The sequence below is a fragment of the Callorhinus ursinus genome, unplaced genomic scaffold, assembly GCF_003265705.2.
Source record: "Callorhinus ursinus isolate GAN/ISIS: 27379988/994484 unplaced genomic scaffold, GSC_fseal_2.0 scaffold2, whole genome shotgun sequence".
Classification (NCBI taxonomy): domain Eukaryota; kingdom Metazoa; phylum Chordata; class Mammalia; order Carnivora; family Otariidae; genus Callorhinus; species Callorhinus ursinus.
This window is the reverse complement of record NW_027397064.1, coordinates 67,211,053-67,225,642: the sequence shown is the minus strand read 5'-3', so window position 1 is coordinate 67,225,642 and position 14,590 is coordinate 67,211,053. Positions and strand designations below refer to the sequence as shown.

Here is a 14,590-nt window from a genome sequence, read left to right as displayed (position 1 = left end):
GTGGGGCTGGCCTGCATACCAATCCATAGATACCCTACAACCAAGTGTCGATCCTGGCTTTCAAGGAATGTTAATGGTCTTCCTTAACATTTATGCCCCTATTCAGTCTTTTTGCTCATTGTTTTGAGGCTATGTCCAAATGGACTCTTCTTTAGGTATGTTCCCTCTGCTGATCCTTAAAATATGAAGGAAAGGTAAAGAGACTGATTCTGCCCCAGATTAGATTAAAGAACGATTGCAGGGAAAGCATGGAGGTCATTGTTTTCTAATGGGTTGAGTGTGTGTGTATGTGTGTAAATCAGTATAAAGTGCCACTCCATGACATCAATCACACTATACAAGTTCCAGTCACTTGAAAAATATTCCACTAATAGTTATGGAATGAATAAACAGATTTTCATGCTTTTTTCCAAATAATGTTTTAATTTTAATTTTGAAATATAATCTTCTGATTATTTTGGAAGTTTAGTTTTGACATCCATAATTTTAAAACTTTAAATAATTGAGCAGAAGCACAAATGAGTTCTGAAAGCATATCTCCTATACGTAACTGACACTCACTTGATTAACACTGAATTCCTGACAGTGCCCTTAAATTCAATTTGGCCTATCTTTGGCACAAGTTACTCATACACTGCCTAAACACTCTAATTAACTGTACTTTAATTATTTGCATTTTCAACTTACTAAAGCAAAGCTGAAAATTATTTAAATTACAAATCCAAGAAATTACAATTCACAAAAATGATTCATAAGTGATTCACTATTTTCGTAATTCTTTCTTAAAACTTTGTGTATTCATTATTAGGATTCTGTTTCTATTTCTGCCATTTAATTTTCCAGTCCTGAAAAATTGAGAATAAGTGTGAGAGTGGAGACATCTGATGTTAGCTCTAATATTCATCATAAACTAAATGAGAAAATACGGTTTATTAAGTGGGCACACAAATAGGTGGCAGGTCATTTTATTCTAAATCTCGAACTTGATTTGGAAGCTATGCTTATGAGCCACCTCAAGGAAAGTGACCAGAGCTTCCAGGCACACACACCCGTGTTCCTGTGGGCTCTGCAGACTGTCTGGGAGGAGGCGTCACCTCCAGACATCACTTCATGTGGAGTGAGAGCCGCAAGGGCAAGTGTAGAAAATACTAGTGTGTGAGATGTACTATTTACAAACTAATATTATATTTCAGCAAAGGCTGACAACTCTGAAAAAAAAATAGACCTGAGGCAGCTTTAGACCAGTAATAATTTACTAAGTTCTTATAAGTAACAAGCACGTTACACGCATTGGTCCCGTTAAATACTCACAGCAACTCTTGGACATAAGTCCCATTATTAACACCATTTTACCGATTAGGAAGTGGAAATCAGAGAAGTAAAGTAGGTTGCCTAATACATAGCAGAGATAGAGTTTAAATCCACTCCATCTGATCTGAGAGGCTGGCATTTTATTATTATACTGTGATTTAAAGTGAAAGCACACGTCAAAGCAACAACAACAGAACAAAACAAACACAGAAATAAGGCCAAGAACCAAGCAACACACAAGAGGTTAGAATAATTACACCTCAAAATGTAGGTTGAGAGAAAATGAGGCAATTTGAGCTTCGTCAAAGCGAAGAGGTCACTGAAGAACGTAGTAGCTCCCAGTTTCTGAAAGCAATTTTCCATGGTTCCCTCTACAAATAACACTGTACAACATAAGTCAAAGGAATTGTCAGGGTTTTTTTAAGTCCATTTGTGTATTATATGATTGTCATGCTATGTTATTTTAATTAGGGCATTTTTTCATGATCTCTAAAGCTTTGAAGATCAGAAGATATGATCAACATAATGTATAAGAACAGGAACAGTAGATGCCATTTGGGTGACCCTGAAGGGGAAAGCAAACCTTGTCTTATTTTTTTTTTAATTTTATTATGTTATGTTAATCACCATACATTACATCATTAGTTTTTGATGTAGTGTTCCATGATTCATTGTTTGTGTATGACACCGAGTGCTCCATGCAGAACGTGCCCTCTTTAATACCCATCACCAGGCTTGTCTATTTTTGAAGGCTCACTCCTTCTCCTTTGCCAGCTCAGCTTCCTCTAGTCTCTACTTTCGATTTTGGTGTGGCTCATATTGGTGTTCCTTGGGGTCTGAGGAAGAACCACTTTCCTCAGCCATTTCGTTCTCCCAGGATTTCTATTCCACATCCTTGGGCTGACTCACCTCCACTATCACTGCCACATCTGACCCCCAATGGATTTCTTCTCTGGATTCCACACCTGTCTATTAAACCTCCTCCTTAACATCTCTGCTTGCACATCTCTCAGGCATTTCAAAAATCAATATGTTGAAAGCTAAGAATAAAAGAATTCCATGCTGTCCCTCCAGACTTCTCTAAATTAATAGCAGTATCATCCATCGAGTTCCTCAACTCAAATACTTGGGAGATATCCTTGACGCCCCTCTTTCCTTACTGCCTTTGTCCAACACCCCAGCCTGACAACTCAGTCTCCAAAATCTCTCTCTACTCTGTCTGCTTTTCTCCATTTCTATTGCACCCCCAAGGCCAAGCCATTTCTCAACAGATAGACTATAATGGATGCCAAATTGTTCCGCCTACAACTTCATTCCTGATATTTCATTCAGGCTTTGATTTACATTTTCCTAATGTCTAATGATGTTAAATATCTCTTCATGTGCTTATTGGTCATTTGTATACCTTTTTTTGGGAGGGGGAGATGTTTATCCTTTGTCCATTTTTAAATTGGGTTATTTGCCTTTTTATTATTGATTTTTAAGAGTTCTTCATATATTCTGGATGCAAGTTCCTTATCAGATATATGATTTGCAAACACTTTTTCCCACTTTGTGGGTAGTCTTTGCACTTTCTTGATGGTATCCTTTGTAACCCCAAAGCATTAAATTTCAATGAAGTTCAATGTACATACTTTTTCTTTTGTTGCTTGTGCTTTTGATCATATCTAAGAAACCATTGACTAATCCAAGAACATGAAGATTCATTCCTATGTCTTGTTTTAAGACTTTTATAGATTTAGGGGCACTTGGGTGGCTCAGTAGGTTAAGTGTCTGCCTTTGGTTCAAATCATGATCCCGGAGTTCCAGGATCAAGCCCCACATTGGGTTCCCTGCTCAGCGGGGAGTCTGCTTCTCCCTTTGCCCGCCACCCCACTCATGCTCTCTCTTTCTCTCTCTCTCTCTCAAATAAATAAATAAAATCTTTAAAAAACACTTTTATAGGTTTAGCTCTTATATTTAAGTCTCTGATCCATTTTGAGTTAATTTTTATGTATTGTGGGAAGAAGGAAGTCCAGCCTGGTTTTTTTGTTGTTGTTTTTGCATCTTGATATCCAGTTGTCTCAATACCATTTGTTGAAAAAACTTTCCCCATTAAATTGTTATGGCACCCTTACAAAAAAAAATCAATGAAATATATATATATATATATATGACTTAGTTTTGGACTCTAAATTATATTCCATTTATCTGTATGTGTATCCTTATGCAGGCACCACACTATTTTGATTATGTAAGTTTTGTAGTAAGTTTTGAAATAAGCAAGTGTGATTCCTCCAACTTTGTTCTTTTTCAAGATAGCTATTCTGGGTCCTTTTCATTTCCATATGAATTTTAGGTTCACCTTGTCAATTTCTGCAAGTTATTTAGGATTTGGATAAGAATTACATTTAAGAATTATACTTAAGCCGTAGATAAACTTAGGGAGTATTGCCATCTTAAAAATATTTAGTTTTCTGATTATTAAGTTCACATAGGATGTCTTACGATTATTTAGATCTTTTTGTATCATTTATCGCTAATGTATAGAAATGCAATTGATTTTTATATATTGATCTTGTGTCTTGCAACTTTTCTAAAGTTATTAGTTTGAATAGTTTTTTGGTGAATTCCTTGAGATTTTCTATAAACCAGATTATGTCATCTGCAAATGGAAATAGATTTACTTCTTCCTTTCCAATCTGAATACTTTTTATTTCTTCTCCTTACCTAATTGCTCTGGTACAACCACCAAAAAATATTGAACAGAAGTGGCTGAGAGCAGAAATGCTGTGTTGTTCTCAATTAGGGGGAAAGCACTGAATCTTTTATCACTGTGATGTTAGCTGCGAGTTTTTTGTAGATGTCCTTTATTAAATAGAGGAAATTCCTCCTATTTTTAGTCTGCTAAGTGTTTTCACAATGAAAGGGCGCTAGATTTCATTAAATCCTTTTTCTGTGTCTATTAAGATAATCATGTGGTTTTTGTCCTATTAATGCAGTTTATTATAGTAATTGATTTTTGGCTGTTAAACCAATCTTGTATTCTTTGGATGAATTCCACGTGGTAATGGTATACAATCCTTTAGATGTTGCTGAATTTGGTTTGCTAGTATTTTGTTGAGGATTTTTTCATTTATATTCATAAGATTTATTGGTCTGTAATTTTTTTCTTGTGACATCTTTGTAGCATAATACCCTCTAGCTCCATCCATTTTGTTACAAATAGCAAGATTTCATTCTTTTTGATGGCTGAGTAATATTCCATTGTGTATCTATCCTGTTCCTTTAAAGAGTTCTATCACATCAGTTTTTCTACCAAGTATAAAATCATAATCTTTATGAAAAAATTTAATTTAGATACTAAGCAATCATATTCTTCTTATGACTAATAGAAATAAAGATTAATAACAGCTATAAGTTATTCTGTTTTTACTACATAGTTTTTGTTATTTTGCAAGGATACTGAAATGAAAAATAAGTTCTTTCCTCTACATATAAATAGGGAATAAATTTTAAACAAAAGACTGATTAGTATTTAATTATCTTATGGAAAGATCATTTCAATTTGTGCCTACTGTGTTAACTATTACAACATATTTTAAATCTCATTTTGACTGTCTCTGGTTCTTAAAAACTTTTATCCTGGATTACACATCCCTGATTTGAGCTTTAGAACTTTATTTTTTCAAGGTGTGTCTATGGCTAGATGTTCTTGTGTGAGTTGTAACACAATTCGCTTTGGAAATCAGAGACAGGTAAACTCCTCTGCATTATGGGACTCATCCAAAGACTGGGATTATTTTCTATATTATTTAGAATTTGGCAAAACTTGGAGAAAGCTTGCCAAGATTCATTTTCTGTGGTTTTAAAATCCAAGTGCAAATTACAGAAATATAATCTGCAAAGTTGATTTGTTTACACTCAACTCAAAAGCTCCTTTATGTCCATGAACTTTCTGAACCTTTTCTTCAACCTTTCAGACTTCCCCAGATTTCCTCCAAAAGCACAGTGAAAAAATAAGCTTAAAACTCTTAAGATGTTTGAGGGAGTCTGTTTCACAGTTCTGAATGTTGATACTGGGAAAATTTCAAGCCTTAAAAACATATTCACTTCTCCTTTGAGGATGATTTTGTCTCACATGTATCTTATTTAACTGAGGTTATAGTAGTAATAATAATCATAACAACAACAGTAGATTTCTGCCTAACATGCAGACATTCTAAATTCTATTTCTTCTTGCAAAATACTGATTTCTGTCCTATCTAAATTGTCTATGATTTCAGATAGCTCCTGAAAAGGATTGTATAGAGCATTACCTAGCTAAGTAAGCAATCACTATACATTTTTTATATGTGTGTATAATTGTAAATACATATGTATATACATATTTTCCTGTGTTAACTTGTTTATGTAACTCGACCTCACAGCTATCATTCTCTTTTTGGCTCCTTGAATTCACTCTCCTGCCTCAGGGACTTTGTGCCTGCATTTTCCTCTGCATTGAGGATTTATCCCTGCCTTAAGGATTGTGTCCTTCCTGTCCTTAAGGTCTCAGCTCAAATATCACCTCAGAGAAGCCTCATGGACGAGCTTCATTACAGACTGAATTGTGTCCCCCAAATTCAAAGACTGAAGCTCTAACCATCAGTGTGACTGTGTTTGGAGACAGTGCCCTTAAGGAGGCACATAATTAAGATTATATAAAATTTAATAGTGGAGCCCTAATCCAGTATAACTGGTGTCCTTATAAGAAGAGAAAGAGACACCAGGAGTATGTGTGCATTAGAGAAAAGGCCATGTGAGGACACAGAGAGAAGGCAGCCATCTACACGCAGAGGAGGGAAGCCTCCAAAGAAACCAAACCTGTCTGCACCCTGATCCTGGACTTCCAGCCTCCAGAACTGGGAGAAAATAAATGTCAGCTGTTGAAGCCACCCAGTCTGTGGTATTCTGTTCTGGCAGCCCTAGAGGTCTAACACAACCCTCACTCTAGTTGTTCTATGTAACACTTTAAGGAATTTGAAATATCTTACATATTTGTTTACTTGCTTATTACCAGACTGCTCTTTCCTAAGGGTGGAGCCCTTGTCATTCATGCCCTAGACCAGTGGCAATTTTTTGGAAGGTGCTTAACAAATAATTGTTGGACAAATAATCGACATGTCTAGGAGCCACAATGGACTGGACATTGTGGATATTGGATAACTGTGGGCTGTTCATCTCAGGCTTTTCATATTCAGTAGATTGTTATTTTTAATCCGGGAGGAACCATATACTTCTTCTAGTCCAAGGGTTAAAAATCAAAGTGTTTCAGGGCGCCTGCATGGCTCAGTCGTTAAGTGTCTGCCTTCGGCTCAGGTCATGATCCCAGGGTCCTGGGATCGAGTCCCACATTGGGCTCTCTGCTCAATGGGGAGCCTGCTTCTCCCTTTGCCTCTGCCCCTCCCTCCTGCTTGTGCTTTCTCTTTGTACCTCAAATAAATAAATAAAATCTTTAAAAAAAATCCAACTTTTTCTAGAAACCAAGTCGATATTGTAAATGAATGTGGTAGCTTGAGCACAATAAAATACAAAGTTGTAGGGTCTGTGGCAGACTGGAGAATGCATTGCCCCACTAAAGGTAACACGTACTTCTCAACTAGCCATTACCATGAGCCCAATGCTGCCAGATCTAATATTTAAAGAGGAGTCAAGAATCTAAGATTTTTATGTGAAATCTGCCGATTTTTAAAAACTAGCAACTATACAAATTTGTATAAAATACTGCAAACCCAAAACAACAGTAAAAGGCAAAACGTTTAAAGGTAGACAAAGGATTTCAGGGAGCTCTGAGGCTGGACTTACAGTGGTTCTCCTTTCACTGGGAGGTACTAGAGGCACTGCCCAGGATTTCTCCCCCCCCCCCGCATTCCCCCCTCTTCTTTTTTCTTTCCTTCAACTTTATCCTCTACCCCCATCTCCAACTTCCTTTATCTTCTCACTTTTGTCTCTCTTGCTTTTGCGTCAGAGCTGCTAGTGTCCTGTATGAGTGCTTTGCATGCAAAAGTTTCTGAAAAATATTTGTTTTTGAGCCAAGGAGGTGGGGGTTAGGAACAGGAATGATACCCAGGCGTAAAGACTCCCTACTCTCAGAATTGAGAACATTGTTGAAATTGGAATACATTACACAGTAGGGCCTACTTGCCATCTTTGTGTTATGCATATATTAGGATGAAGACCACAATAAAATTCTAGCTGTCATTATTTCAGCAGCTACTTATGTTAAATTGTAGAAAAATAATAGCTAATATCAATGGAACATCTGCTTATCCTCATGTCGGGAGCTCTACACTCAGTAGAAGTCAACGGGAGGGCCGTTCACACCTACCTGTCCCTTCACACACAAATTTCACAAACTCAGGTCCAGGAAGTCAGAGACTGTAAATTGTGAGGCAAGGCCATATAGAATTCACTTATGAAATTCTGGAACGTTTATCGCTTTCCAATTCCAATTTTTTGTATGTTTGTGTTTATCTCATGAAATCTCTTGAAATAAGATCTGTGCATTTGTCTTTGGGGTTGGCAAAAATGAGGGGAAGGTGTGGAGGTTAGTTTCTGTTCTTGGCCTGGTTGCATCTTCACAGGGGAAGTGGAGTGATGCTTCGGAAGAAAAGAGGAAGTGAATAGAGGCAGGAGACTAGAAAGGGCAACCACGGATCGGCGGTAGACTGAGACAAAAGGGGATGGCCTGGGACTAAGGAATAGAAACCCACATGTGTTTCCCATTTGGTGCAAATAAAAATGGGAAATTTTGGAAGTTTCCAAAAAAGTTGTCCCTTATGTTTATTATTATGTGGGTGATCTAAATGGATCTTTTTCATTTCACTACTACATTTTCCTATTTGTTCCCAAAATCCTGCCTAATTCCTCCACAGCTCTTTTAAGAACTGAGGCTGGCATTTCTGGGACCTTCTCCCTGTGTGGAAAAGCCCATTTCTCCCCTTCTTTCACTGGGACCTGGTGGGGATGGACCAGCAGAAATCCCCTCTGGTGGTGATGACCATGCCTCCATGGGGGGGGGGGTTACCTTGCCTTTCACAAGGAAACCTAGACCACTGCACCTTTGTTTCCCCGGCAACTGGCACAATGATGGGCAGGTCATTGGTGGGATTTACTTTGATAATAAATAAATAAGTGAACCCAGGTTTCTTAAGCGGGTCTTTAAGTTTCTCAAAGGAAGACTGTTTATACGCTGGCGCAGAGATCCTGGGCTAAGAATATGAGGGCACCTAAGGCCAATGTGAGGTAATGGGATTTCTGAGGAAGTGTGAGAAGGCTAACTGGAAGCTAACTTGGCATTGAATTCTCTGTTCCTCCTTCCCTTCTCCTGCCTTAGTACCTTAGATGCTACTCTCACCAGGCACTGGGCGGAGGTGAGAGGGAAGCTCCAGACCTGGGGTGATTAAGGAGTGGGGTGAGAAAACAGGAGGGGAGGACAGAAGGATGCACTGAGCATCAGGGGCCTGTACACAGACATGTGGGAAGGAGGGCTTTGACCCTGGTCCTGCTCAGGAAATGGGGCAATGAATAGTCCCATGTACAAGTTATTCGAGTGGCATTCTGAGAAGGTCTTCAGCCAATTTAGAATAGACAGAGAATATTATAAATAGAAAAGATACAGTTCTCAGCTTTTTTATGATTTTTCTGTTGCTCAGAGTAATAAAATTTCATCTAAAGTTTAGTTTGATTATTTGACTCTTTCAGGAAATTACTTTGCCCTGAGAATAATCCTGTTGGTTGAAACAGAAAACTATGTTATAAATGACAGGGATTTTATACCATATGTAGTTTATAACATATATTTATGTGTATAAGATACATGTCTAAACTTGGGAAGAAGGTAAGGATTGAGATTGTGCATAATGACACAAATTTCTATGTGTCGTATACTTATATACTTTTTATAAATGTATAACTATAGTACGTTGCTCATGAAAATTTATGGCTTAAATTCCAAAGTGCCATTGCAATCCAATCTTGCCTGTGGACATGGGGTAAGCTCACAATAATTTCCATACACTTCTGTTCTCAGAACATTAATTTTTGAGGGAGCAAAATGTGAATTTCAAGTATTGGTGATTTTCTTTCCAAAGAAGGAGTTAATTTTGAATGGATTAGCATTCAATAGGCCAATTGGACTTAATCTGCCATCTGACAGTTACTCATATGAGGCAAATATGGCCCAAAACCACTGAGGTGAGACACTGGTCTGAAGACAATTTTAACCTGAAAAACCATGAAAAATATGGATGCGCACACACATCTCAGCATCCTAAGAGTAATCAAATGCCATCAGATAGCAGAAATAAGGACTAAAGATTAACACTGAAGATATAAGAACACTGTTTTCCTCCTCCATTTTGTAATTCTGTGAAAATCCCACTAGCATGTTGAATTTTTCAAAATATTTTTCTATATTTCATTTTTTAGAACAACAGATCATTTTTTAGCTAAAGCCTTACCATTGGTCTTCCTTTACTGTTAGTTAATCTGTAACCAAAAATATTTCCCATCTTAGCTACCATAAGCTTTTTTTTTTTTAACATTTATTAGTACAAACTTTCCCCCTTCCCCTAGACCCCAAGACACAAGATGTGTTTTTGTTGTAATTTTTTCCTGTTTTAGAATTTGAGCTTCTCTTCATCAACCATTTCCTAAGAACCTATTCCCCTAATATCACTGGGTTATTTGCAGACAGAGTCTTAATTTAAATTCAAACTAGCCCCAATATCAGTTCATAGTATGTTCCATCTGACAGCAAACTGAAATCAATGTTAATCTTCTAAAAGGATCGATTTATCACTTAATGCTTTCTTGATAATAGTCTTCTAACCTGATTTTTCATTGCTACCTTATCTAGAGCAACAATTTCACCTTTTCTGTAGCTATTCCTGGGATCTCTATTTGCTGCTGCCTCCCTACATTTTTGGAAAGTCTCATAATACAAAACTCCATAGGTGCTGTTTTGACTTTTCCATTCTTACTTATCTTTACAATAATGAAAAGAAATGTTAGTTAAAAATATTTTCTCTAAAGGCCTGTCCAGACTTGTAATTTAACAGATATTGTGGGGGGGGGGGGGTGATACGGAATAGTGCTTAGGTTTTTCTATTGCTGAAGTAATCCTGGGAATATTCCTACTCGTGCCTTAAATTCTTCAGTATTTCTGGTTGCTCAACAACATATCTGTGAGCTTATATGTCTTCTTAGAAATAACAGACTTACTTTGGGAAATAAGCACTTAGGAAATGTTCAATCACTTGTGACCATGCATTAGTGCACTTTCCAAGCTATCGTAGGCAGATAGAGCAAATCAGAGAAAATTCTTACCTCTTGAAGGACGTAAGACAATGCACATCACCAATAAAGCAAGCACAGCAGAAGTGGCAACTCCAAATACAATTTTTAACCACGTCTACATAAGATAAAGAAAATTGACATATACACAGTTTCTGTTAAATAGTAGAAATGGCAAGATTTTATTTACACCTAAATCCTATTTCTCCCTCCCCACAAAGCCCTTGATTGTTTTCCACTGATCTGGCTATAATTGCTGGAATTCTCCCAGCTCTCCAAGGACAAATGTTTCTACAATATATTTAGAACAATCTCCCAATCCCAACCCACTCCAGGAAGTACATACTTATGTACAAATCCTCACCTTCTAAACAATAGAAAACTGTGATCGAACTCAACTCAGCCAGTCCTCCTTCTTTAGCAACACCTGAGGCTGCATATACTAACCTTCATTTTTCCAGATGTTTTTGAAAGTTAGCTAATTCTGACTTCAGAACGTAGGTCACCGGATCTGTGAAAACCGTTGAAAGAAGCAAGTCTGTCTTCAGAGTTGGAAACTGAAGCTGGGACAAGGTTTTTTTCTTTCCACGGACTTTTGAATACCGGGCCAAATTTCAAAAGATTTCTGTAAAATTAGAAACAGATTTTGGGGGCGTTCTTGGCCTTGAAATGAACTGTGAGTGGCTCAAGGGAGGTTTTATAGCCTTCTCATCCTTGTAAATTCTACACCAACACCAACATCTGCTTACGTTGACAGAGGTTTTAGTTTTTTTTTTTTTTTTTTAACAAGGTTGGGTTTATGTTTCATTTTCTTCTAGAAATCACTTACGGATCACTTTGGCAAGTGATCACATTTTCTGTAACCATTTTATTTGCAACCAGAAGAAGAATTTAAAATAGTACAACCTCCAGGTACACGCAATATACATATATCTATTTTTTTAGCAGAGAAAGAAAATTAAAGCCATATAAGATTTTGTGAGACATACACCACATAACTGCACATTTTTATTCCTCTGGGAAATTATGAGGTACTTGCGGACAGAAATGTTTTTCTTTCAGCACAATTTCTTTGTCCATATAGCACCATATGCACTTTCAGTAAATACAGAAGTTTAAAAATTCAACTGTCTAAACCCACGGCTGCTTTACTTTAAAGAAATAAAATGCCATCTGGTGAAATTTAGTATGGGTTAGGTGTGTATGCACAGGCCAGAAAGATGGAAAGATCAGTAAGAATAATTTACCAACAGACCTTTGGAAGAATGGAAATGGCTTTGCAAAAGTGATACTTTTGCTTCCATCTCAGAATATATTCTGAGAGAGAAGACCATTCAGTAATTATAGAGCCTCTAAAACAAATAAAAAAGCATTTGAAAACAGAGTTAAGTCTTAAGTACAATTTCATTTTGGCTAAATCCATATAATTGCAAAGCAATTGGTCAACCCGACAGATCAGAAAAAAAGGTTGACTGAATTTTTTAAAAATACATACACAAAACAGTTTCTTGGAGTATTCTGGCTGGTTCAGTGCAAGACACTTGGATAGATTCTGTGGTTCCACATAAACACAATTGCTAACCTACTGTCTTTAGTTTTTCCACTAATGATTTTCTTTTCTGGAAATTTATGGTGTTCTCACAATGACTAAAACTTCATGGTGACATTTCCTGGGTTGTTCATGAAAGGTAATGAGGAAACAATACTGAAATTTGTTGCTGTTTGCTTTAATCAACTGGTCTGGCTACCATAGGAGGCTTTCTCCAGCAAACAGCAGGACGGTGGCTTGCGAACTTCCTTTCAGACATTCTCCAGACATCCCTCCCTGAATTCCAGTCTTATGAAAATTCTGTTGAGGAAAATGAGTCATTAAGCACTTACTGGCAGACAGATGTAGCCACCCGGATTCTAGATGAGCCTCCCTCTTTGGCAGTTGATGGGACCAGCTCTTTACAAACTGAAGCAATGATTAAGAGTAATATCCAGGTTATGCTCTATACTTGCAGACATATCTATTGATTGTGAGATCCTCAAATCCGAGATAGAAGCCACCAGCTAGGTTCCAAATGAACAGCTCCCGTGTGTGTCCTCTCAGATTGATTGCCTCCTTTGGAAAATTCACAGAGCATGTTCTCAGAAGTTCTGTCCCAGCCTGCCAAAGCCCCAGAGTCCACAAGTACTTTTTAGTGTGTTATTTCCAAGACTTCACATTCTGAAGAGTGACTGTAATAAATGATGAGGGTGTAATTAAAATGGATACTATTCGCTTTAGCAATTAAAAATGCACTGACATGTGTCTGGTCTGAGTACCATTTAGGATTGCAGCCAAGTGTGGGCGTCCACAAGAGACTCATTTGATAGGTTCTATAGAGAAATTGGGGTGCTTTAAGAGGAACAAATTTTAGTTGAATCTGTTAGTGAGTTGGGGGAATTTTGAGGCTGAAATATGTTTACTTAGTTTTGTTTATTTTTTTCCTTGGAAAGTTGGTGATTCAAATTCAACTTCTGGAAAATTCTTACTGGTTTAAACTGTTTTTAGAAAAATGAGACTAGCTACAGAAGTAAAGATGTCAAGAGTTTTTCCATGTGATTCCATGGGTTAGGGACATGTTGCTTTAACACAGCTTCACATGTCCATCCCTCTGAGATACTGTGTAAGTGTTCTAGCTTTCATCCAAACAGAGACTCCCACAAAAATTTGGATGGTTTTAATATTACAACATCTTTACTGGCTTTTTCTTCTTTCAGAGTGAATACAAAAATGCTTATGCTAACATTTTTTTAAAACATTGAGGAAACTGACTACCATTCTTATTTTATACAGTGAATCAACATCCAATCAGCTTCTCTGTCAGGAAAACACATATGAATAAGCCTCAGCCTGTGTCCTCAGGGAGCTTACTTTCTAGTACAAGCAGGACAGGGAAGTTCTTATATGTTTCTTTTCTCTTTCTGGAAGGCTGGCTGAGAATGAGCCTCAGGCTGAGTTCACCCTTAGTAGGAAAGAGACTCGTGATTGGCTGTTGACTTCAGCATGGACCCAGGAGGAGAGTCATGAAATCCACATACCATGTTTGTAAGCCATAGAGTAGGTCTAGTTTTGGTCAGGACTGGGACTTTTTTCAGAAAGTGACTCTGGATCTATTCAAATGCAACAAAAATGGAAAGTATGACTTCTGCTTGTAAAAAACTAAGAGCAAGAATTAGGATAGTAGAGGTTCAACTGAGCTTTTCCCAAAGATGGGCCTTCTAAGGCTTAATTTGGAATATGACTACATTCTGGTAAGCCCACTGGGAAAGTTAACTATAACATAAATCTTTAGCTTACTAAGACAGATTTCTAGAACTATTTAGCAATAGCCATTGTGTGTCTGCCAAAAATGAGTTTGATTTAGATGTTTTCCTAGAAAACACATCCAGTGATATACTCATAGAGAGTGAATGGGGTAAGACCATGCTGAAGGCATAAATAGGGATTCTGTCTTTTTATTTGGAGGTAGGAGAATAAAAAAAGAGATACATTTATGAACCAAAATCTAAGATTAAGATTATTTAAGGACAAGTGATAAGTAAGGGGTATGAGGGCAGGAGTGGAGCCTACGAAAACCTTGATTTTTTTTTTTTAAAGATTTCATTTATTTATTTGACAGAGAGAGACACAGCGAGAGAGGGAACATGAGCAGGGGGAGTGGGAGAGGGAGAAGCAGGCTTCCCGCGAAGCAGGGAGCCCGACGTGGGGCTCATGTGGGGCTTGATCCCAGGATGCTGGGGTCATGACCTGAGCCGAAAGCAGACGTTTAACAGCTGAGCCACCCAGGGGCCCCCAGAAACCTTGATTTTTATAAAATAAGAATTTGCACTTAAGAAGTCCATGCATGCCCATCTGATTCCTTAGATTCAATAAATATTTCCAGTTCAGTGGTATATACAAAGAGCTTTAATACACTATTTCATTTAACTC

General features: G+C 37.5%; 1 protein-coding gene across 2 annotated transcripts in view; it reads right to left on the bottom strand.

Annotated features, from left to right (window-relative positions):
* FAP (fibroblast activation protein alpha) overlaps positions 1–14,590 on the bottom strand; it is an 86,107-nt gene that overhangs the window by 60,755 nt on the left and 10,762 nt on the right. The window contains exons 1-4 of one of the 2 annotated variants that reach the window (XM_025852545.2): positions 13,699–13,841; positions 12,511–12,852; positions 11,077–11,254; positions 10,663–10,747 (exon numbers count right to left, since the gene is read on the bottom strand). In XM_025852545.2, coding sequence (XP_025708330.1) covers positions 10,663–10,747; positions 11,077–11,082 — 91 coding nt within the window. In that variant the 5' untranslated portion in view covers positions 11,083–11,254; positions 12,511–12,852; positions 13,699–13,841. Of the gene's footprint in view, positions 1–10,662; positions 10,748–11,076; positions 11,255–12,510; positions 12,853–13,698; positions 13,842–14,590 lie in introns of those variants that run through there. The other variant, XM_025852541.2, reaches the window with a different exon arrangement.